General features: G+C 39.4%; 2 protein-coding genes and 1 pseudogene across 9 annotated transcripts in view; 1 reads left to right on the top strand and 2 right to left on the bottom strand.

The window, feature by feature from the left end:
• Nucleotides 1-14,301, top strand: part of Hdgfl3 (HDGF like 3) — a gene marked incomplete at its 5' end in the record, with an annotated part of 66,005 nt that extends 51,704 nt beyond the window's left edge. Inside the window, 2 exon segments of the mRNA XM_023712406.1 lie at nucleotides 1,088-1,234; nucleotides 14,215-14,301. Of these exon segments, the coding sequence (XP_023568174.1) occupies nucleotides 1,088-1,234; nucleotides 14,215-14,220 (153 nt within the window).
• Nucleotides 4,656-11,860, bottom strand: LOC105741650 (annotated as a pseudogene).
• Nucleotides 14,302-15,174: 873 nt separating the features above from the next.
• The window catches only part of Tm6sf1 (transmembrane 6 superfamily member 1), a 28,154-nt gene continuing 17,252 nt past the window's right edge, over nucleotides 15,175-26,076 (bottom strand). For 2 of the 8 annotated variants that reach the window (XM_004623336.2, XM_023710818.1), the window contains exons 8-10: nucleotides 25,536-25,628; nucleotides 25,237-25,356; nucleotides 16,753-16,961 (exon numbers count right to left, since the gene is read on the bottom strand). In XM_004623336.2, the coding sequence (XP_004623393.1) occupies nucleotides 16,770-16,961; nucleotides 25,237-25,356; nucleotides 25,536-25,628 (405 nt within the window). In that variant the 3' untranslated portion in view covers nucleotides 16,753-16,769. The other 6 variants (XR_002820263.1, XR_002820262.1, XM_023710812.1 and 3 more) reach the window with 6 other exon arrangements.

Genomic DNA, 26,076 nt, shown 5'->3' with positions numbered 1-26,076 from the left:
GGTCCCTGTGCTTTGCTAAGCTTGTTCTAAGTAGGTGCTTTAGACCACTGAGCCATCTCACCAGCCCCCATGACTGCATTTTAAAGTGACACTTTGGTCTTGGTTGGTAGTTTTGGCTGAGTAAAATGAAAGCAGTTTGATTATATGTTCTGTCAAGCCTAGAAGATATTTTCTTTTTGGAAAGTGTGTTTTTAAAAATTGATTATCTGAGGAAGCTTTAATTTGCTAATTCATTTCTGGAAACCAAAACTGACTTGCCTGCACCAATTTTGCCTTACCCCTTATTTGCAGTATGCTTAAGATTCTTGAGATTTCTTAAAAGAAGAAATATTAGAAAAGTGCTGCATTTTACTGTCTCAAATAAGGTGCATGGTAGGAGCCATGCTTTTATTACCTTAGTACTGTTCTACTGAGCAATGCATGCTACAAACTGTGATTTTATTTTCATCTTCCTCTAGAGTTCATCTTGATTTCAAATGCAAGATGAAAAGAAGAAAGGACTGGTTCACCAGTATAGCCTGGGGTTCTTAAGTAACTATCAATTTAAAAGATTAAAGCTGATTCATATCACAGTGATATAAAAGTTTTGTCAAGATTTTTCTCGGCATGTGCCCTAACCAGGAAACTTCAACAGGTGTTCCAGTATGAATGTCCATATATTGTCTTGGAAAGTTCACCTCACTTCTCTGGATTTCCACTACAATAAGATGAAGGGGAAGGATAGGGTAACCTTTAAGGTGCCTTACAGTTCTGTGACATTCCTGTGGTGCTGTTCACACAGTTGTATTTATCCACTCACTGTTATGGGTACATGAATCTTTATTTTCCACCATTAATATCACACTTCTGGAAGGAAGTAAGAGGTCATGTAATCCAACTCTACTTCCTTTCCAGCTAGTTAGACTGAGGCCCGGTGAGGTGAAGTGATTTGTCCATTATCACCTAGCTCACCCTTGGCACACTGCATGTTGTGTCTTTGTATAACAAAGATGGTATTTGAGCTCACTACTTCTGCGTCTCTTACTTATGCAGGGACATTTGGATTTTGTGCTTTTGACTGTAATTTTCAACTTGTCTAAACATTTAGAAATCCTCTAAACAATCCTGGAAATCTCCAGGCGATGAAGATGATAAAGACTGCAAAGAAGAGGAAAACAAAAGCAGTTCTGAAGGTGGAGATCCTGGCAACGACACCAGAAACACAGCTTCAGATCTGCAGAAAACCAGTGAAGGGGTAAGGGTGCACATGTGATTGCGCTCATCTTTGCTATTTCAGATGACATCTTGCTTCAAAATCTGTGTTTGTATCTCAGCATTAGTACACATTGCATTAGAAAGTGGAAATGCACTTGCAGCTTGTTATGTGCATCAGCTCCCAAATCCTGAATAAGCAATTGAATGCTTAGAGTTTGAAAACAAAGCGGAGCTAAATGAGGATTTTATCTGCCAGTCAGTGCAGAACTCTGAACAGGTTTAGTCTTTTTTAAACTAACATTAGCAAGTTTGGGATCTTTTTTAGTAAATTGCAAATTGCTGAAATTGTGAACTTTGGCAGTTGTATTTCTTATATCACAAAATAAATGTCATGTTCAAAATAGATTATTACATATTACTGCTTCTTTCCTAGAAGCAGTATATAATTTGATACTCATGGGAACTATTTAAATATTTAGGCAGTAGATGAAAATTGATATTTAAAGTACCTATAGGAACAAATGTACCCATTTTGACTCATTAACTTCCATTAACCTGTTAACTTCAACATGGTAAATCCACACTTGTAAAAGGCAAAATTTTCTACCTGGGCATTTTCTTTATGAGGACTACTTGGATAGTGTCAAATTACCTAACAATAACACATGAAATATACTATTACTCGTTAGTTAAACTAATTTCATCTAAATTCTTGCCTGTTCAAGTTGTTTCTGTTTACCTCTCAACTTTTTCTTTTTCCACCGCAGTTACCTATAATTGCTTTCAAAGTGTTGTGCTTCTAATTCTTCTCCCCTTTGTTTCACCCAGCTTAGCCTTGTTGTCCTCCCCCTCTGACATCACCCCAGTAGCTTATCTGTTCTACCCATGCCTTCCTAGAGACAGACAGCTGCTCACACCACTGAGGACTTGAAGACTTGGCTCACTTAATTCTCCTTATATCCCACCGCTGTCTTCATCCTAGGTAGCTTCAGTATACATGTTGCAAAAACTCCCACAGTTTTTTCTCCCTTTTCCACTACTCTTTATTTCTACATGCACTTCTTGTGACAGAGGAAAAGTTGATTCCTCAATACAGGCTGTGGGCAGATAGCATCAACGCCACTTGGTATTGGAACATGTTAGAAATGCATGCATTTCTCAGGCACAGCTCCAAAGCCAAACTCTGAATTAGAATCTGTATTTTAACTACTCCTTACCTTAAATAATTCATTACACATCAAAGTTTATGAAGCGCTCATCGATACTTTTCTTTTGCTGGAGTCTAGAATATCATCTTCTCTTGCTCCAAGATGCGAAGGCACTTGTCCCCTTTCTCTCCTGTACCGTTATTCTCCTCCCGTGGCGCCTTCTCTTCTTCATATAACAAGTCAGGTCTCCACCTAGAGGCGGCATATATATCCATCATAGAGCTCACTCCTTTCACCTTTTTGTCTCTGAACTTTTTTTTTAAGGGTTTTTATTTATTTATTCTGTATTTTAGAGAAGGGTCTACAGGGTGTTCAGGTTCTCACTACTAGATCAGACTCGTGGTGATCCTCCTGTTTACAGCCTCCCAAGTGCTGGGATTATAGGTGTGTGCCACCAGGTCCAGTCTCAATTGCCATCTCAGCACGCCCCAGCTGCAGGGCCAGCATGGCAGGCCCAAGGATTGAGCCCCCAGCCCCTGCCCCTGCCCCTGCCCCTGCTTGCAGGTACTGTAATTCACTGAGCTATTTGGCGGCCTTTCTAAACTTCTTAAAAGAGCTCTCTTTTTTCTCTAGCCTTTATTTCTTCACCTGCTATTCATGAGGTAAGCCCATTACATTCTTGTTTCTTCTTTAACCAGTTCACTGGACCTGTGCTAGTAATTCCCATTCCCAAGCCTAGTGTCTCCTTTAGTCTCCACTTGCCTCAGCAGCTTTAGCACCACATGCACTTTCTTATCCTCACTTTTCCTCAACAGTCTGCTTCCTCTCACTGTTCTCAGTCTCCTCCTGGAGCTCCTTTCTTCAGTCTGTCTTCTCACACTTGTCTCCTCTGAAAATTTCCTCTGTCCATCTTTCTCCAGAGTTTCAATTTTAAAAGCAGTATGTGTGCCTTCCTGCTGTCTACCTCCTGCATTGCAGATTCATTTTCCTACTTGATACCTTCAAAGCATTTCAGAAAATAGTAGTTGCTCTTAGATAACAGTAACAACCTATGTGCCACTTCATTTTGTATCACAGATTCCTAGAGGTAGGTGTAGGTGTTATCTCCATTTTTTACCTGAAGAAACTGAGGCTGAAATGATTGGCCCATGGTCACACCAAAAAGTCAATGATCTTCTTTCATTTTTAGCCTGTTTTTAATATACCTGCTACATACAAAAGAATGCATGTATATAGTATATAAAGTTAGTGTAATACTATAATGAATACCAGTGACACTATCACTCTACCCTAAAGCTAGAACATAGCAATTAATTTGAATCTATTTACAGGTTCTTCCCATTTCTAGCTCCCTTCTGCTCATAGATGAGCACTAACATATTTGTTACTTCTTTTCATTGTGCAATTTTTAGCTCATACCTCACATTATATACATTCTTACAAGATTGTTAGCTAGGCATGGTGGTGCATACCTGAATCCCAGCACTCAGGAGACTGAGGCAGAAGGAGTGCCACAAATTCAAGGCCAGCCTAGGCTACATAGTCAGTTCAAGACTATCCTGGACTCCACAGCAAGACCCTATCTCAAGAAAGATTTGCATTATTTATAATTTTGCTGGGTTTTTAACTTTTTAAAAAAATATGACATCTACTGCTGTGCTTTTAAGGTTCCTTCTTGTGCTTATATGAAGCAGTAGTTTACTTATTTTCACTTCTGTATGACCTTCAGCTCTGTGAGCATACCACAGTTTATCCACTGTCTGACTGATAGGTATTGAGGTTGTTCCCAGCTATTTACAGCTAAGAACTATATTGCTGCAAGCACTCTCATTTCATCTCCTGCTGCACATGTGCGAGAATTACCTTAGAGTACGTAACTAGAACTCAAAGAAATAAGTCAAAAGTTTTTGGGTTTTACCTTTACAAGATAGGAAATTGTTTTATGTGCTTGGGCCAACTTCCAATGACACCGTCAGTGTTTAAGACTTCTCTGAAATTAACTTGGCATTGTCAGACTTTATTTTTTGCCAAATGGGTTTAATATGGTTGTTATAATATTAATTTATGGGTCTCTGATTAATGGTAAGATTGAGCTTCTTTTCATGTGTATTGATCACTGGTTTCCTTTCTGTATAATGCTTGTTTTGGTGTTTTTTCCATTTTCCAATTGGATTTTCTTTTATCAGTTTGTAGGGCTTTGTATTTCTTGGCTTGGAACAAATGTGGATTTTCATATGCCTTGCAGATATTTTCCCCAAGTTTATGGCTTCCCCTTTCAATTTCTCTTTTTTTTTTTTTTTTTTTTTTAGCTGTTCAGTTTTTATTGAACATGTTACAAAATAAGGTTAGGTCGAAAAGCCCAAAGCCCATGTCATCCTCAGATTCCTCCAATTTTTCTTTCTTTGCTTCCACCTTCCTTTCCTCAGCTGGTGCAGCAGTGGTGGAGGGCATGCAGCGCCTGCCGCGGGGGCAGGGAGGGCCTCCAGCCCCAACATTGCAGATGAGGCTCCCGATGTTGACATTGGCCAGGGCCTCTGCAAACAAGCCAGGCCAAAAAGGTTTGACACTGACACCAGCCACTTTAATGAGGGCATTGATCTTATCCTCCGTCATGGTCACCTGTCTTCGTGCAGGATAAGGGCGGAGCAGATACAGGCGAGCTCCAGAGGCCATGATGCAGGCTGCCAAGCGTGGTGCTAGTCGCTGGAAGAAGTGAGGGCCTCACCCCAACGCAGCCTTAGGCAGCCTTAGCTTCCTCGGAAGAACTGAGCATCTTGGCGGCAGCTGAGGAAAGCTCAATTTCTCTTTTAGCCTTTTAGAAAATATACTTTCTTCATTTGATTGTAGTCAACTGTTTTAAACTCTTCTCTCTGTGGTATCTAAGTATAACCACATGGCCCAGTGTTATGTATGTAACCAGCATTATGTGTATAACCATGTGGCCCAGTGTTATGTATTGAGCAGTCCTCCTTTTTCTCTCTAATCTGCATTGCCGTCAGCCCTGTGTCTGTGTGGCTGTTTGGACTCTCTACTCTGCTTTGTCTTAATTATAGTAGCTTTCTAGTAAGTCCTGATACTTCGTAAAGCTAATAGCCCAATACTGAACTTTTCAAAAATTTTGTAGTAATGGTCTGGGATAGAATACCCAAAAGTTTTTTGGTTTTTTTTTTTTTTTTTTCGATAAGAGAATTTGTAACAAACTAGAAAGAAAGATCCAAGTAAAGAATTACTACAAGATGTTAATATAAAAAATTGTTGAAGCAGTATCCTTTAAAAGGCAAAGAGGGATAAGATCTATGGCACGTAGGAAGGGTTTCCCTAGTTTATCCACTGAAAGAGGAGGGACGGCCACAGAGTACTTGGGCTCAAACACAGACAAGTGGACACTTGGGGTGAGAACTTGTTAAAGTTCTCATATGATTGCTTCTGTTTTCTGGGGAAAGAAGGTCAGCACTTGAGAGCAAGAAAAGGAAAAAGTGCTAAAGTTTCAAGAAAGAAGAAAAGGTATAAAATAGTCATAGGATAATAGTAGACTGACTGGACTTGAGAAGTGGCCTTGAATTGCCAGGCAGCAGTAGGAGCCCACTTGGGATTGGTAGTTGTTGGTAGTTGTGAATTTAAAGTGAGAGCAGTAAGACTGGAAGTTTGTTTTCTCTACATGTATTCAATTTTGTGGTCACTGGGAGGGCAGAGAATTGAATTGAACTAAAATTAGAGTTTTCCCAGAGATCAGGGTAAAGTTGATTAGAGGCCAGAGAGTTAAGGGTATGTGCTTGCAGGGGAAAGTGATTATAATGGTGGAATTCAAAATATGTCAACAAGGAAAGATAGATATGAAGATGAGATAGGACCAAATTTGTGTATGAAAATGTTAGAATTTGAATACCAGATAAAGTAAACTGGAAATACAGGCAGCAGTGGCAGAACAGCCTGTTTAAATGAATTATGGACAGATTAAAGTTATAAAGACAGTCTGGGTATAGCTAGCATTTTGAGTAGGACCCTGTTTCATCATGTGAGTACTAGCCACATTGCAGTACATTTAGTAGCCATGGCCCCAGCTCACGGTTTCCAGTAGAAACTCTCATTCTTGTGAAAACCTAAAATGCTCCATAACTTTGTTCCCAGACAATGGCTTAAAACTATACTTAGAAATATTCTGAGTGGCTGAAAAATCCAACAAATAACTGTAGGGCTGCGCACAATCCTACACTCCTGGAATGCCAGGTAGTCAGGAGACAGGGATAAGTTCAAGGCCAGCCTGGGAAATTAAGGAAGAAATAAAAAAAGAAAGGGAGGTAAGAAACTATGGGAGAAAGGTACTGAGGCATAGTGGAGGATGAGATCTTTAGAGAAGAGGATGCCAATATTGAAAGACTGAAGATGAGCTACACAGATTTGAAATCACAAGAATTATTCTGTTGTTGTTGGGTAGCTTTCTCACTTTAATAGGGAAAAATTAGATGAACATAATGTTAACTTGGCAAAACTTACTTTATTTCTGATATGCTAAAGCAGATTATTTGAGATTTGTAATGGCATATTGGTACATATATGTAAATATTTTCATTCTCATTGTACACCCTTGCCTTCCCTTACCCCTTCCCCTGTCACTAGAAAATACCTTCCAATTTTTTGTTCTCTCCTTTTGCTTTTATATTGGCTTATTTTTAGATTTCTTATATAAAAGAAAGCATATGATTTTTTTTTAACTAAGACTGGCTTATTTCACTTTACATGATAGTTTCACTGAGGATATCACTCAGCAGTGTAGTGCCTGCCTGGCAAATATAAGGTCCTGAGTTCAATTCCTGGTACCCAAAAAAAAAAAAAAAAGATAGTCCCCAGCTCCATCTGTTTTCCCAAAAATGACATGATTTCCTTCTTTATAGTTGAATTATTATATATAAGATATGCATATCTATATACCATTTTATTTATTCATTCATCTGTTGATAGGCATCTAAGCTATTTCCATAGTTTAGCTGTTGTGATGATGCTGCTAAAAACATGGGTATGCATATACTGTATCATTGAAGTGTACTGTCTTCAATTCTTTCAGGAATGTACCAAGGAGTGGTAGAGCTGGATCAAATGATCTATCTAGTTTTAGTGTTTTGAGGACTGCTACACTGATTACCATTGTGATTACACTTGTTTACATTCCTTCCAACAGCATAGGAAGAGTCTTTATCCCTGACATCCTTGCCAGCATTCTTAAAAAAAAAAAAAAATCTTTTATTTATGTATTTGGTACAAGGTCTTGCTACACAGTGGACTCATAAAGATCCTCCTGTCTCAGCCTCCCCTGTGCTGAGATTACAGGCGTGTACCACCACACCTGGTTTTAGGGCCAGCACAGCACACCCAGGGTTCTAGGGCCAGCAAGGCGTGTGGTACTAGGAATTGAACCTGGGTCCTTGCGCTTGCAAGGGAGGCGCTAAGACCACCAAGCTATCTCCCCAGCCCCTCAGCAGCATTCTTTATTATTGTTGTTACTGTTATTGTTATATCACAGCTATTCAACTGGAATAAGATTGAATCTCTATGTAGTTTTAATTTGCATTTCCCTGATGGTGGATGTGGCACTTTTTTCACATAGTTACTGGTCATTCATATTTCTTCTTTTGAGAATTCTTTGTTCATTTCACCCACCCATTTATTTATTGGGCTCATGGGGAGGGATAGTTGTTGTTTGTGGTATTTTTTTAGTTCCTTATACATTATTCTAGATCTCAGTCCTGTTTTGAAGAGTAGCTAGCAAAGATTTTCTCTCATTCTGTGGGTTTTCTCTTCTACCATTTGCTGGGCAGAAACTTTTTAATGCGATGTCCCATTTGTTGATTTCTTGATATTATTTCCTGCACTATCAGGATCCTATGCAGGAAGTCTTAGCCTATTCTGTGGCTTCAGGTGTTTCCCCATGTTTTCTCTTTCAACATTTTCAGGGTTTGTTTTTTTTATTATTTTTTTAATGTATTTAGTACAGGATCTTCAGGGTCTCATTACACAGATGGGACTTGTAGTGATCCTCCTGATTTCAGCCTCCCAAGCACTGAGATTACAGTTACACACCACCACACCCAGTCTCAGTCGCACTCTCAGCACCCTGGGGGTCAGGGATGGGGCCTGCACTCTGGGATCAAACCCTGAGGATCAAACCGTGGCCCCTGCTTCTGCCTAAGCAGGTGCTTTAATCCACTGAGCTATCTGACTGGTCCATTTTCAAGGTTTCTCGTCTTATCTCAATGATTCATTCTGGTCTGATTTTAATATAGGTTGAGAGATAATGTGACTTCTTTTCAAATGTGTCCCCCTTTTGCTTTCTCCTGCCTGATTGACCTGGCACTATACTGAACAGGAGTAGTAAGGGTATACCTCTTACTTCATTGCTAATTTTAGAGGAAATCCTCTCAGTCTTTCACCACTCAGTATGCTGTAGGTTGTGGGCTTATCATACAGGAATTGTGATTTTGAATGACAGTGGGCCATAGCTGAACTCTCACAGGAGTAAGGTGAAGAGTGCAGGGATTTGTAGATGACTACAGTAAGCAGGAATAGTGGCTTACATGTTGGAATCCAAAGCTTAAAGAATTCTTTCATGGGAGGCACTGGGGAGAGGACAGACAGCTTAAAAATACTGTAGCAGTGAAGAGCAAGAAGAATGTCTTCACCATGTCCAGGCCAGAAGTAAATACCAGAGCAATGAGAGAAGAAGTTGCCATTTGAGAGGATTGCAGGGAAAGGAGTAGTGCCAGTCCTCAAGGAAAACAAGTTTTAGTTAGAAGCAGTTGGTGAGTGAGATATCTTGGAAATTCAAGTTAGGAGTGTAAAAATTTGCTAATGCCTGGCTGATTTCTAAGGGCCCAATTGAAGAGATAAAGAATTTGTGGGACAAGGGAGAGGTGCAAAGCAAAGACATTAGATTACAAATGAACACATCTAACTTCTGGGATGAAAGCCTGGGTAGTGACATGTGCTCTGGAGCCAACTTGTGGAAAGTAGAGTAATCAAGACACGGGCCATGAGATTGGGAAGCTCAGTGGTCTCAAGACAAATGGGGAGTTGAGGTCATGAGTACTAGTAGAAGAAGGCAAGCAGTTTTTTTTTTCCCCTTATGTATTTAGTACAAGGTCTACAGGGTCTCACTACACAGATAGGACTCATAGTGATCCTCCTGTTTTCAGCCTCCCAAGCACTGGAATTACAGGCGCACACCACTGTGCCCAGTCTCAGTCACAGTCTCAGAGCACCCCATTGGCAGGGCCAGCATGGCACACCAGAGATTGAACCCCAGCAAACAGAGTTCTTAGAAGGCCCTCCTTGGTTATTGACCACTTTCTTGCTCCTGTGGGAGACAGACAGGGGCAGGGCCCCTTACTCAGAACACTTCAGTAGAGGTTACTTGTCGGGATGGCCAGAAAAATATCATGTATGTGTTGCCATTGGCCTGCTATTTTAGTTAGCCATTCCTAACTAATAAAACCCAAAATCCTAGTGGCTTAAAGAAGCACTGTCTCATCTTTTCTCTAGATCAGGAATCCAGGCAAGTATAACTTTTCCTGAGTTTTCTATCTCTAGGTCTCACTCAAAGCTTCAGAATGTTAGCTGGCTCAGTCATCCTGAGGTTTAATAGAATGGTCCTCTTCCAGGCACACTCAAATAGATGGCAGGTGTAAGCTCTTCCTAGTGGTTCAGCCATCAGCTCCTCTCAAACTATTGGCAGAAGACTCCCTTGGTCCCTTGCCACATGGATGTTTTCAAGCATCAGAGCAAAAGTCAGTGAGAGAATTTTAGCAAGACAGATCTAGATGTCATCCCATCACTTTTGCTTCATTCATTAGAAGCAAGCCACCAACTCCAGCCCACAGCCAAAGGGAAAGTATTACACAAAGGTATGATTATCAAGCAGTAGAAGCCATCAGAGACCTGTCAGGTTGCCTAAATCTGAACCAACCACTCACAGAAAAAGATTAGAGCTGGCTTAGACCAGTCAGGTTCTTCCCATTTCTGGCACTGGATCCAAGTCCCCAAGTCCCAAAGCTTCCATACAACTGAGGGGAGTCACAAAGAATAGAAAAGTGTTACAAGGACAGGCAGTATTTACAGACCCTGTGCACTGGTGTCCACGCCCTCATTGTAACCATGAACCTCCTGAGTTCCATGCTGCCTCCTTGTGTCCTCAAGGTCAAGCCTTCCCTGTTCCCTTTATGACCTAATACCACTTCATCTTTCCAGTCTAATTTCTCACTTGTTCTTGGCCTCAGGATGTCTTTAATACTCCTAAGACTTTTGAAGGCCTCAAAGAGCTTTTATTTATATGAGTTATATATAAATAAATATTTAGGATAGTTATAAATTATATTTTAATATTTAATACTGTAATAAGTTGTAATAAATGTTTATATATTTATATATAAATGTATATATTGATAATTAAAATAAAAACAAATTTTAAAAGTATTTTTGAATTCAGCCTAGTGTGGTAGAACATACCTGTAATGGCAGCACTCAGGAGGCTAAGGCAGAAGGATCCCTGAATTTGAGGTTAGCCTGGGCTACATAGTGAGTTCAAGAGTAGCCTAAACTACACAGCAAGACCTTATCTTGAAAAACAAAATTTTTTTTGTGAAATCATTTTAAAATATAAACCCATTAATACATCATACATTTTTACGAAAACTACACCATGGTTTTTTTTAAAAAACACAGTTTTGTGAAGAATGACATTGCTTCATATTTTTAAGTTTTTAATGTCTGGTTTAATGAAACACAGTTCAATTTTCCTGTCTGCTATAGTCTATTTTGATACATAATTTTGGTTGAAATATATGAAGAAAATCTGGCTGCACATATATACCTAGTTTGAGAATGAAAGTACATGTACTTTAATAATCTCACCAGATAATTTGCATGTATTCATGTTTAATTAATATATCTTGCATGTGGAATCTGAACTTCTCATATTCTGTTACATTAAATCTGTTGAACTATCTGGCACTTTGAATAGCTTTTACTTGATTAGAAGATACTGGTTCACTGAGTTAAAGTCTTCCAAATACTGGTCCATTTCTTTATATTTTAAATCACATTTTTAAAAATCACTGCCTTCTCTTCAGAAAAGGAAACCTTTCAGTGTTGGAAACCAAAAATTTAAAGTCCTAATCTTCATCGGCAACAAATTCTGTCATTTATTTTCCTTGAAGTAATAAAAGTCACATTTTTTTACAAATGCCAATGTCTTAATATAGCCATAATGGGTATCATAATTTTGTCACATAAAAATGGTGCTCCAAAAAAAGATGGTGCTCCATGGAAAGCTGACTTCTGCTGGATGAGAACTTCCTCCCGTTGTGTTCTGGTTCTCCTTCAGCTCTACTGCCCCCTGCAGGCCTCCCATTAAGACCACAAAACCAAACCTGGTTGCATCGGGTATAGAAGACAGAGGACACAGCCAGGGCAAAGCAGCCACCTCTGCCTGCTTCTGAAGGGACTTCGGTTCCAGCACTCAGCACCATGTCCACAAGATATGAACCATTATAAATCAGCAAGGTGTACTTTTCATTATAGAGAAAAGAATATCTTATGAAAAATTTAAAAATCTCAGATTTTATAATTTGCTTTTTCAAGCATCTGGAGAGTTATGGGGTGGGGGGGTATTTGGTTGATTAGTTATTTGGTTGGTTGGTTGGTTGGGGTTTTTTGGTACCAGGAATCAAACTCAGGACTTTATGTCTGCCAGGCAGGCGCTATGCTACTGAGTTGTATCCTCAACCAATGAGCATCTGCTTGATAGCACCTTGTTATAAACAGAAATGCATGTCCTTGGAGTTGTGACATTAGGGTACTGCCTCACTTTGTTTGGTGCACAGCTGATACTCTAAAACTGCTGTGGGGGCCAGCCAAATAGTTCAGCAGATTAAAGTGCCTGCTTAGGCAGACACAAGGGCTGGAGATTGATCCCCAGCCCACCATACTGGCCCTGCCATAGGGATGCACTGCGTCAGTGTTGGAGACTGGGTGTGGTGGCGCATGGCTGTAATCCCAGCACTTGGGAGGCAGAAAAACAGGAAGGATCACTACAAGTCTGATCTGTGTAGTGAGACTCTGTAGACCCTATACTAAATACAGAGGGAGGGAGGGGGAAGAAGGGAGGGTGGGAGGGGGAGAGGGGGAGAGGGGGGGAGAGAGAGAGAGACAGAGCATGAGTGAGTGCTGCTGTGGGGTCTGTGCCAAAACTGTTCTTCAGCATAAACTGAGACATTGTTAGCCATGAATTTTCTACCAGTGAAAACATGGAATATATTGCTTTTCATATTAATAAAACCATTATTAAAGGTTTCTTTGGTTGATAAATTTCCATTTCTGAGTATTCTAGCTTCACAAGGGAGAGAAGCCCTCCAAAGTATCTGTGATTATATCTTTTTTTTTTTTTTTTTCGGAACCAGGGTTGAACTCAGGCCCTTGCGCTTGCCAGGGAAGCACTTATTCCACTGAGCCATCTCCCCAGCCCCCTGTGATTATATCTTATATCTAATATTTGTGTGTGTGTGTGTGTGTGTGTGTGTGTGTGTGTGTGTGTTACCGGGGATCGGACTTGGGACCTTGTTCTTGCCAGGCAGGCGCTTGTGCCGCTGAGCTATATCCCCAGCCCTAATGTTATTGTTCACTAATAGTTATAAGGCACTGCACTAAGTTTGCCAATTTTAATTGTACGTTTGTCGTTTAGTTTTTTAAGATTGACATCCTCATTTTGGTAGGAATGGAGAATTTCTGCCATCTTGATGAGATACAGTTAACTTTTCTTTGAAGGCCCTATAATTAAAGGTTTTGGCTAATGCAAGCATCCCAGGATGGTGATGGTGAACCTTTTGGATGCTGAGTGCAAAAACTACAATCCAAAACCTGTTGCAATTAAAGCTAAATACTAAAGTTGTAGTTTAGAAAAAAACTCACACATTAACATCTGTCTTAAGAAAAAAACAACACATGTCTCATACCACCCTCAAAGTGACATGTGTGCTTCCAACCAACTTCATTCAGTCAGTGAAATAATGAATCAGGCTGTTTTTAGAAAAATGTATTTGGGGCCTGAGTTCCCCACTTCATCCATCCCATGAGAATGTCACTGGGGGCTGGAAGTCATACATTTGGGTTAATGATGAGAACAAAAATAGCATCTCTTTGGAGAAATGTATCCTGGCACAATTAAAGTGGTACTCAAATTGAAATAGTTATTTTATTAAATGGAACTATTTCATCTTTGTCATATGCATGACATTTAAGTTTTAAAAGAAATCTAAGTTTTTCTTTCATCCATTGATTTTTTTTTTGAATGTACAGAGTCAGAGACAATATATTTCTGTTTTCATAACTCTTATATTTCTTCTGGCCATGTGTCACAAATAACTAAGCTGCAAATATTTACACTTCACGTGATTGAAACTTTACATGGCTTACCTGACACCAGTGTACCAACAGAGACAGATTATGTCCACATTTCTACTGACTGTATCTACCTCAGTGGAAAACCTAATCGGGTGGTCCGACATGAGTGTTTGTACCACTACATGCCACTCTGCTTGACAGGAGCTAGAGAATATTCTTTTTGCCTTTGTTTCTAATGTAACACTAAAAACAGTATTTCCTTTCATATTTTTTTTCTTTTTGCAGTACTAGGTTTCCTTTTACCTTCTGATAGATATTAAGTAAAGCCTTAGGAAGCTGTTCTTGTTAAGTATTATTACCTCTACAGAACAGATTAAAAATTTCAGAAAAACTTGATATATACTCTTACTGGTGTCAAGAGCCTTCATTGTTAGTGTCCTCAATCATCTCTAAAGATTTTCTTTTTTTTTTTTTTTTTTTACAGACCTAACCACCATAATGAATGCTGCATATTACAAGAAACCACAAGAAGTTTAAATGTTTGGTTGTCCAATATTCTTGGATTTGATATGAACCAACATAGTCTTTGTTGTCATTGACAGAACCCCAGTTTGTATGTACATTATTCATATTCCTCTCTGTTTTGTTGGGAAAAAAAGACATCTTAACCTTCTTTAAGGTTGTTGATTTAATTTCATGTTATTAGGTTGCATGATGTTGCCCTTAACCACTAAGAATTATCAAAATTTTTGCACAGACTCACACGTCTAGGATCCTTTTATCAAGGCAGTTGTGCTCATCATTTTTCTGCCTTTACCCCACCAACACCAAACACTTAATATTTTAAGTATTTAATATTAATTAGCATTTTTAGATGACCACATAATGTTTAAGGATGGGATTTACTCTTTGACAGAACCCAAGAACTAATTCCTAGATACATGATGTTGGTATATACTGGAAATAAAATTTAAGTCATCCTTCAGTTTTGAGGCCATGTGTAAAGTTCAACCATACTGTACAGTATCTGTTTGGTATTAGAAATAGCTAGTTGACAGCTTATACTTCTCAAAACTCATGTTGTCATGTACACAATTTGAGTTTCTATATGTGAAGTTAGTCTTTTTGTGCTGCTCCAAATTAAGGCAAGGATTCATTTTTTTTCCCAGTGCTAGTACAATTTGAGCTGATCACTCAAGATGTATACTTTACATTTTGAAGCTGAAACTTTACATTTTGAAGCTGAAATCAGCAGCAGCCCTATGGGAAACCAAACAAAGCATTGAATTTTAAATACAGACCTTTAAAATGAACTGTTTTCTCTTTGGCACTAGAATAGTTCATATTAATCCACAAACCATTATTATGTGTACATTATTGTTGCTATTGTGATAATAGAGAATTTTATTTATTTTTATGCCAGCTTATATTGTGAGCACACATTTAGTCAGTTTGAGTTTTATCAGTCCTGTTACGCTTGTCCTTGGAACATCTTTCCCATCTTCAAGGTTTGTAGTTCAAAAGTTTACTGTAAAAAAAAGTCAAAAACAAAAAAATGTATTGTTTTTACAGAATAAATTTATTGGAATGTGTACTGGGAGTAAGCTCTGAGGTTGTAAACAAAGTTAGTGTAACTTGGCTTTATATATGTAATTGTGAGGTATTAATGTAACTCGTATATTAAAGCAAAAACTATTTATTAACAGCAAGTTGACAACAGAGTCAAGTGCAGGTAAGGGCTTTCATTTTTATCTCCTCCCACCCCTCTTAATACTGGGGGTTCTATGTTATTTGGGAGCAAATGACAACACAATTTGCCTGCACATCTAGGAAAATACTTACTTAGTGAACCCTAAATTCACATATAGTTTATGTGTTGATTTGTACCGAATTTCCTTTTGGTTTCCTTATTTTGGTGAAGAACTAATGATCATGAAGAGAAAATCTGCGACGCTGATGCTGATGGTGGTGATGGCAGCTGAGGCTACACAAACTCTGATCCACACACATGCAGGGCAGTAAAAAGGAGCTGTGCTTTTGGTCTGTTTCTGTCATTTAGCAAATACTGATATATACTCATACAGTTTCAAATGAAAAGTTCATAAAGTAGTAAAGATGCCAATGGAGTACTTTTTCCTTAAAATGTATTTTTAAATTGTGCATATTTTATTTTAAAGTTATGAAATATTTAATTCAACAAAAGGCCTCTTTGTTGATCACACTAAAATATGAGACTAGGTTTTGATTTAGAAAGTATAACAGATTTTAACTAAAAAGCCAAGACCTATGAAAATATATATAAACTATTTCAAATGTGGTATAATATCTTTTCATAAAAGACCAAAAATAATTTTATTAAAAATATATGCAGAAATACAATAGAAACATTTCTAGCCACCAGCAAAACAAGTCTGTTGTGGGTAATGATAAAGTTAATTGATCTTGCTTGAGCTATTTAGGTTGACACAAAAAACTTGTAAAAGCATTTTTTAAAAACAGTAAATAATAAACTTCCCTTGGGAAGACATTTTTCAAACAGTTAAAAATATTCTGTTGATCTGCCTTTTAAATTGAGGTCGATTATGTGGCATATACAATCTTATATGCAAAAGTTATTTCTCCAACCTGTGATTGCTGTTTTTAATTTTTTATATGTATAGCACACATTCACTTCTGAGTAGTTTTTGTTTTCTGCTGTTATAGGTACTAAGTTACAATTTTTCACACTCACAATTATGTAATATGTACAAACAAAATCTTGAGATACATGGTCAGGTTTATTCACAGACAATTTTGATGTATTTCTTTATTTTTTTATTTTTTTATGTATTTCTTAAAACAAGCTGTTTCCCAAGTTTTCTGTCCATAAACAAAATTTACCCACACAGTACAGTATTACAGCTCACATGTACAGTGCAGAGCAAAAGTTTGTGTTTTCTTAAGTATCTGTATTTGAAAGGGAGTGAAATGGGAGAAAATAATCAGTACCAATATAACAAAAGTCAATAATCTAGAGAGAAAGAACATGATATAACATTTTTATTCCACTTTTTCATTTGACTTTGTTTTTATGAAGAACTCTGGTTTGTAGATACAACGATAGGCCAAGAGTTGAGGAAGAACTCCATATGCTACATTTAATGCTAAAAAAAGGATTTTCGCTTCTTCAGGGACTCTGTAGACATAAGCAGTTCTAGCATGGAGAGAAGCACCAATGTGAGAAAACTGAGCCTGTTTTATTGGGGGAAAAAAAGAGGGGGAAGAGTATAAGCATGAAATGGATTTCCAGCGGGACAGAGGGTGAGTTCTGGATGGCTATTTCAGACCCTTTCTGTGCCCTCAATCTCTCTGGAGTAACACCTTCAGATAACCCTAGTTTTTTTCTTTTTCTTTTTTTTTTTTCCTAGTACTGAGAATTAAACTCAGGACTTCATGCTTGCCAGGCAGGCACAGTGTCACTGAGCTATATCCCCAGCCTAGTGTTTAATGTGTTGTCTTTCATTACATCTAAGGCCAGTCTTGATCTGTCCAAATAAAGTATACTTTGTTTAGTGTAGTTATGTCAGTTCTGTTTTCTAACCCACCCAGTGCCCCATATCAAACATTAGTTGTTCAATTCAACAGAAAAAAATTTTTTTTCCTTATTTGGATTCTGTAGATCCTACAGAGAAACTCAGCTGTAGCTCACAAATTATTTTCCAATAAAAATTACAGAGTTTTTAAATCTAAAATATATTTAAAATAATACATTATTTAAGGAGAAGCACTGAGGAACTCGGCTTCATTTATCAGTCCTTCAGTTACTCCTTGGAGCAAGTGACTGAGCAAAACCCTTTCATTACCTATTTTTATTTATTCATGTATTTGTTTTTTATGCAACTTAAAAACTAAGGATTGTTTTGTATTATAAGATTAGAAGCAAGGTAGGGGTTAGGAATATGATTGCTATTTGTAAAATGGCAAATACAGGGGAAGACAGCCTTTTCAAATCAGATTGTAATTTATTTAGAAGTATGACTTGTCAGCTTAATCCAAGTTTGTAACACAGAAAGGAAAGGGCCTCCCTCTACATGTATACTTGTTCAAAACACACATTAGAATGTACCAGTTGGTCTTTTTTGATACTTTTCATAAGCACAGAGAACAACTTATTAAGAAAGCTAATGCCAGCCAGAGCAGGATTAAAAGCTTCTGAGAGAGGAGTTCCAGAGGAAGCTTGTATCATTACAAAATGCATCCCCTACATGTGCAATTCATGTTTGTTGAAATTCAAGATATACATGAACAAAAAAATTGGGAACCTGAATGTAGTAAATTAATAGTTCACCGAGGTCAAAGTGAAAAGATAAAAAGACTTGCCAGCTAGAGAACATACAGAAGTAACAAGGATGAATAATTTAACTATATTTAAGTTACCTTCCATTTCCTTCCATGTAAAATCGAATGATTCTGCTAAGTGATTAACTGATGTTACCACTTAACTTTGCCATGACAAAGAGCAAGCTTTTATAAGCAGCATGTTTATGAAATTTGTATCAATAGTGGATATTTTAATGGGCTACAATTTTACAAAGTACTGGTATATTCTGGATACCTCTGGTACATTTTTGCTATTTTCTGCAGATAGAATTTGGATTATTGTGGTGTGTTTCCAAGGACCAACAAATGGATTGTCTGCACTGAGAATTGTGCATACTCAGGGCTCTGCTCTCATACACACCTCCCCAGGGCAGATGCCAGACAACCCAGCCAATGGGTTTACATCTCGGGGCTGCAACCACAAAAGACCTTCAGAATAAAGGGCACTTTAGGGGGCTGCCCTGAGGAACTGTTGTGGACATTCTAGGAACTCTGAATAGGAGCTTGGCTCCTGTCACTGTTTTTCTGGAGGGCCTATTTTGGATGACTTTTTTCTGAATATATAACTAAACTTTTTCTTCTGGACTACAGGCCAGTTTTGAACCCTGGTTTCCAGAAATGTGGGTTTGGTGGCTTTATAGACACTTGTATACTTCACAGAATCAAATGATTTCAAGAACTGTCCACCATACTTTGAGAGAATAAATAACAAGCAGTTGTGCCTACTACCTGCATAGGGAAACCTCAAAATATCAGTGATTCCGTAGGCCCCTGACCTGCACTAACCGTGCAGTTAATACCTCATTTTCACAAACAGCAAACCCATGGCAACATTACAAATGGATTCATGTCCTTAGACTAGATTGTAAGCCCACTGGGCAGGTACTGTGTCTGATGTTTTGTGTGGCACCTATCACATTGTTACAGCTCAATAAACGTTCAACAACAGTGGTCTCGTGACTGTCCAAATACAAAGAAAGGATTGATAAAGAATTTTTGTATTTTTATACCTATTTTATTAAGCCATTCTGTTCAGAATTATTAAAGGAAAGGTGAAGATTTTAACATTCCTAACTAGAAGGGTCTGTTTGAGAGAAGAACCCTGAGCCCAGCTGTCTACATCCCTGCTGTAGCACATTCCCAGTGGGTGTGTCCACAGCAGCCACACCTCCTACATAAATGTTCCTCCCAAGGCCTATAGTGTGAGGTGTCCAGGCTTGGGAAGCTTAAGGAAAACCTGAGTCTCCCCTAAGGATGGTTCCCTTAAAAAAAAGCTGACAAGGACTGCAGAGACCCCTGGGTAGTGATGTCACCAGTATACAGGGCTCCTAACAGTGGTCTGAAGTGCTGGGCCTGGGTGTTGGGTGGGGCTTAGGTGGCAGAGTGAACTCAGGGCTGCAGAAGTTCTGAACCTCAGTAGTTTTCCAAATACAATGATGTAAAATTGATTCCCTAATCATTTTTCTTCTGTTGCATTAAAAATTTTTAACCGTAAACAAGAGATAAACTTTTAATAGCTCTCTATCTCCGAATGTATGAGTGGGGGCCAGGGAGATAGCTCAGTGGAACAAGTAACCTGCCTAACAAGTGAGGGTCCTGAGTTCAATCCCTGGTACCACCAAAAAAAAAAAAAAAAATGTATGAATGAAACAGAAATTAGGGCAATGAAGGTGAACAAAGACTACATTTTTTTGTCAATTTTTTTCTAAACAATGCCACCCTTTTTTCATCTTTTATTTATATATATGGTACAGGGTCTCACTACGCAACTTGGACTCATAGTGATCCTATTGTCTCAGCATCCTCAGTGCTGGGATTACAGGCATGCCAGCTCCATGTGCCCAGGGCAGGGCCAGCATGGTATATGGTACCTCGGATCAAACCCCAGTCCTTGCGCTTGCCAGGCAGGCATTTAGACCTCCGAGCTATCTTCCCAGCCCCAAAGATTACATTTTAATTAGCTGTCTATCTCCGATTTCATAGAGACAACCTGGAAAGGATGACTAAAAATCACAACCCTGGCTCTAAAAGGAAAAAGTGAGTTTTCTGTGTTCACATACATCTTTAAAAGCACAAAGTAACATGAACATTGGGGCAGTTGCCAGGCTGTTTGACCAGTATAGTATAATTGTTAATCCAGAACTATGCTTTCTTTTCTTAGGGTTTTCTGAGCAGCATAGTATAGTGAGTGGTTCAGAACACTAGCTGTGGAGCAGATGGCCAGAATCAGTTTCATCCCCAGCACAAACCAGCAAGATGGTCTCACATGAGGCATGTGACTGTCTGGCTGCCTCATCTGTAAAGTACAGATAATAATGAAGCCTGCCACATAGGTAGTTATGAGAGTTAAGTAAGTTGATATCTGTCACAGCATGTGCCAAGCACATGGGGCTATTTGTGTACGGACACAAAACAGCCAGAACACCTGTCCACAGCCTGGATTCTGCTTGGGTGAAAACCGGGGCTCTTTGTTTTTAGATATCTTTGTTGATCTTTTGACTGTTAGTGTCGCCATCAAAGGATAATAACCAGATAAAGATGTTAAATTCAAAGTCTAACTTAGTGAAGTGGATTTGCATTACTATTTCAATTATCCACGCTCTTAAGCCTTTCTTTCAGGTATTTCTAAAAGGTTTCCATGAAGGAAAAACATGAAATCCACTTACATTCAAGTCACCTCTGTACAACCAGCCTGTCCAAAGCCAATCTGCGACTTTTTTTGAAGAAGTTCATGGTACCTGCATGGTCAAGAGTGGCAGAGGCTGAGACCAGTAGATAGGACAGCACGTTCCCTGACTGAAGCGGAACTGATTCTGCTTTGATGGGTCAAATACAGCTGGGAGCCCTCTGTTCCTCCATAGCTTGCACCCACTTTCTTTGATACTTAGGTTTATCTATAATACGTATCACTTAAGTAAACTGTCTATAGGTTGATCATTCTCAGTAACAAGGAATCTCTCCTCTGAAGTCTTGCTGGGAACCTTATAAAATAACAATGAGGGTAACCAAGAGTTACCTACTGTATGCCAGGCCCTATTCTTGGCCCTGCACATGTCACCGCATGGAATGCCCACAGCAACACGATGAGAACAGTGCTACCACTGTTCTCACTTTACATAAGAAGACACTGATGATCTGAGAGGTAAAGTAGTCAGGGTCACTGAACTAATCAGTGGCAGGCTGGGGTTTGAATCACTCTAGATACTCTGGACCATACTGATAATACTCACTTTTAGTGACTTTTTATATATTTGGTACAGGGTCTCACTACACAGCTCAGACAGGTGATCGGAGCTGTTTTCCGCCTCTCTGGCGCTGAGATTATGGGCGGGCACCAGCACACCGGGTCTCATTGGCTAGCTCAGTGCGCCCAGGGGCGGGGCCAGCATGGCATGTGGTGCCAGGGAATCGAACCCCAGGCCCTGTGCTTGCTTAAGCAGGCGCTTAGCCCACGGAGCTATCTCACCAGCCCTTTAGTGACATTTTAAGGTGATACAATCATCTGCTGGTATCAGGAGTTTCCAGGACGCTCCCCACAATGCCAAAAGTCATGGCTATTTAAGTCCCTTTTATCGAGTGGCATATTTGCACACATCCTCTCACAAATGTTAAAACATCTCTAGATTATTCATAATGCCTAATATAATGGAAATGTTATGTAAATAGTATTGTTGAAGGGATAATGGCAAGAAAAAAAATCACATGTCCGCTACAGTTTTGGCCATCATAGGCCTAACAATATGTCTCGTCTCCCCTCCATTGAATCTGCACATAGTCCCAGACTACTTCAGCTGATGATAGAAAATGCTGGTAAGTGGATTGAAGAAGCCTATAACACTTTTCCAGTTAGGCTTCTGCCTTGAGTCCTGCTGTAAACACTGTATGAAGAGATAGCTGGTTATGAATATGTCCCAGTAGAATTCTGGTCTAAAAAGTATCCTGGCTTTATTTTGCTTTATTTCAGTTTTTCAATGATCTTTTCATTTTGAAGGTAGCAGTTTTGTCAGGTTTCTACACAGTCTGAAATCAAGGATTCTGTGAGTACCCAGTGTGTTCTCCTCCTAATCTTTGAGCTATCCTGATCTAGACTTTTCAAGGATCTTTTTTCTTACTAAATTGCATAGAAACTTGGGAGGTCACTAGATCTTTTAAGTAAAAGGTTTTGATTATGTCAGTAGGGTCATAAATGGATGCCTAAATTACATATAGTAATTTTAGCAAGCAAGGGATGTGGATAAGGTTCCAAAGAGTACTTTCCTGATGAATGTGTCAGATACCCTCCTAACAGGCTATTTCATAATATTTGCCAAGTACAAAACATCAAAGAACTCCAACATTCTGACTATATGCATTGTTATGTTGCAGTGTTGGGGGCAGTACTGGGGACTGAACCCAGGGGCTTAACCCTGAGCTACATCACCAGCTCGCTCACTTGCTCGCTTGCTTGTTTTCTGAATTTTGAAGCAGGGATTTCCTAAATTTCTTGTTCTGGGCTCAATTTGAAATCTTCTCCTGCCTCAGCCTCCCAGAGTGCTGGGATTACAGATGTGCCACCAGGACCAGCTTGTACACAATATCTAACTCTTCTTTAAGCTGAACACCATGGATAAGTAGATAGTAAAGCCCAGCCAAGAGCTATGGGGCTATCAATGGTTAATTTATGAATTATGCCACTCTTTACCTGCTTGGTTAAGAAACATCTCTCTAACATTTACAGGACCTGGGTTCAGCCTTAACCTCTGGGCACTCACCAGCAAGAGAGGGTCTTCAGGCCACTTTGTCAAAACAGCTAGTGGTAGATAAGCCCAAGAACTCCTTCAAGGCCTGCAGGCTGGCTGAAGCTGTTGCTGCTACATGCTGCCCACACTGCTTTTCCCAGAACCACCCAACGGGAATACCAAGTATCCATGTGCAAGATGAACTTCATCAACAGGTAGAGTCTGGGGTTGTGTTACTGCTGTAGACTGTAACATTCCTTTACCCCCAGGCTATGACCTTTCTACAGTCCTGGGCCATGTCCTGGCCACAGGGACTAAGCCTTTGTCTGGATTTTCCTGCCTAGTTCTCCATTTATCTCCAGAGATAGACCAGATCCCACATGGGGCCTCCTTTGCCAGCCTCCAGCAGAGGGCACTCACATCCTGCCTTGGGCTGGAGGGCCCCTTCAGAAGCAGAATAACAAGGACTGTTGGCTTGAACAGTCTGGCAAGAGAGGCGACTGTGCCCCTCCGTCCTGGTGGATAATGGAGGGGAACTAAGCCAAGAAAACCCAAGGCTTACCTTACCCCATCCCTGCTCTGCCAAATACTCCAGTACCTAAAGCTTCTGTTGCTCCCAGGAGACTCAGCCTCAGAAGGTCTGGCTCAGACTTGAGTAGCACCATGTTTACCCCAGAGCTTCGCCAGCTCCTTAGTACCCAAAGTCTGTCTGCTCTAGGACTCCATGCCACAGCTGTTTGCAGGGATGGGGAAGTAAGGGTGGAGACTGGGCTCTGCATCCAGACAGGATTTCTGCCATTCAGTAATTCTTGTCACTTTGGTCAAATAACTCCAGCTGTCCTGAGCTTCAGTTTCCTCATCTTCAAATGGTTATTTTAAAAAACCTACTGCAAATACTGTGCACTCACCACACTTTTGTGAGGCTCCCAAGACCACATTTACCTGCCTCCCGACAGCTAAGCTGTTGCCAGCCCTGGCCCTTGGGAATATCTGTCCCCCATGAGCTTCACACAAGCAAGAAATAAAAGCAGATGAGGTAGCTGTTAAATACTTGTCACGCAGCAGAGCACACAGCCTGCGCTTACAAACAGCTAAGTGAAATGCTGAGCAGGGTGTGTTCAGCAGGAAATAGCACCAAGAACAGGCTGGAGCTGCAGTAGTGGAGCTAGTAAAAGGGACGGGTTTGAGAACTGCCCTGGACACCTAACCTAGATCTAGTGGAGAGGTGGGCTGGATGAAGAGAGGAGGGGAAAGAGCTGTGCACATTCAGGGCTCACTCAGACTGCTTGATAACTGGAACTGTTTGCAGAGATGATGGCAACACAAAAGCTAGAGGGAAGAGTCCTATATTACTGTAAATGTGACCTGCTAGCAGGAAATCTTAACTGAAGCGATTAAGTCTAGAATTAAATATGGAAGTCTCAAGAGCAGTTTCAGCCAAAGAAATTAGAAGTGCTCAGCTGCTAACTGGTATAGAAAGATATGGAAATAAAGACTCACAAGAGTCTGAAGACTAGGGCATTTTGAGTTCTGCAAAGAAGGGTGTAAGTTGTAGTCATCCCCCAGAACAAGAATCATTTCTTCTGGATGCTGTGTCAGCTTTTCTAAAATAAATATTCTAGTTTTATAATAAACTACCTCAGGCCAGAAGCCCCCATAAATATTGTTAGCTTTTCAACGCTAAATTTAGTGTCTTTTTGCCCTCCTGGTTAGTATACCATGAATATATATTCAACTGTATATACCTGCTGTTTCTGAATGAATCTATTTCTTAAGCCTCCTTGAAAAAGCAAGTCAATGATATTTTTAAAGGATGAGTTCATTTGGCTTAAAAATTTTTTTTCAGTTAAGGATAAAAATGAATATCCTTTGTTCAGAAAATTTATTTATTTTGCTACTTATTCTCTTAAAAAATTTCTTTGTGTGATAATGGCTTAGATAATTTCATTTCTGCACTAACACTGTCCTTCATGAGACTGGGACTTGGGGAAGGAATGACTGACAGGCCCAGCTTTCCAGGAGTAGAACCTGTTTAAACCACTTTGCCTAGTTGATGTATAGCAGAATCTTGAAACCTTAAATTTAGATAGACATCTTGAAAATAACAGCTTGCCAGCCTTTTTCAGAAAACATGATGCTCAAAGATTGGGAATGAGCCCTACAAAACAAGTGCCACTTGCTGGGTATATGTCCTTGGGCAAAGCATTTAATATAGCTTCACCTCAGCTTCTAACTAGACAGTACATCTTTCAAATAGTTATTATGAGGTTTAAATAGAATATATATGCAGAAACATCTTGTAAAGAGCTGTAAAACAAAGGACAGTATGTCTCATAACTATTGCCTATTCTACAACACTGAGCAGATAGTTTTCATATATCCATCAATGAGCACTAAATCAGTAAACTCGCAAAATAGCACGTTAGTACCTGAGCTAGACCTCCAGCATGTATCAGTGTTATGTCAGGCATCCAGGAGCATCCGGGAACCACTAGGCCATAAAGCGCAATCACAAAGTAAGGAACAGAATAGAACATATATGCCAGCATCTGCATTGAACAGAAAAACAACATCAGCAAATTAACAGCACAGCCTGAATAAAAAGTAGAAAAAATTAACATCTTCAAAGATAAAATGTCCGTTGCTATTCCCTGAATAGGATCACCTCTAGCCATTACAGAGATAATTAACTTTAGGGAAAAAAATCTTAAGCTTCATACTACTTGACCTGAATTTTAGGATAAGCAGCAGGATCCTTTAGGTAGGGCTCTTGAAATTGTGTATACAATCGGCAGAGCTCAGCTGGGCAGTCCAAAGCAATCTAAGAGCAAAAATGAATTGTTAAACAAATACAATCACTCTGGTCCTTACATTTGCTGATAAGGCTAAATGTGCCAGGTTTAGTCATAAGCTGCTTTGCTATTTAACAAAAACTATGCACTGTAGAGGCTTATCAGGGAAAGGAAATATTCCGCAAACTTATCTAAGGAGATTAAGGAGAGGTTAATAGTGGAGCCGGAAATGGAAACTATAGCTCTATTCTTGGGTTTCAAGTATTCATAGTTCAAGTATCTAGGTTTGGCTAGACTAGCCAAAGGACAGTTTGCTTTAGATTACCAGTTTCACTTGTGAGAACAACTAGCCAACTAGTCCCTACAAGAAAGAAAACACATGTCTACACCAAATTAATCTTACTATGCTTTGCAAGATTCAAAATAGCATCTTCCTCTCCAGTACCTCACAGAGTATGTGGCCTTTAGAGGCAGTAA

This window comes from Octodon degus, unplaced genomic scaffold, assembly GCF_000260255.1.
Source record: "Octodon degus isolate 3935 unplaced genomic scaffold, OctDeg1.0 scaffold00002, whole genome shotgun sequence".
Lineage (NCBI taxonomy): Eukaryota > Metazoa > Chordata > Mammalia > Rodentia > Octodontidae > Octodon > Octodon degus.
Note: the sequence above shows the minus strand (reverse complement) of the source record. Positions and strands in the feature narration are given on the sequence as shown.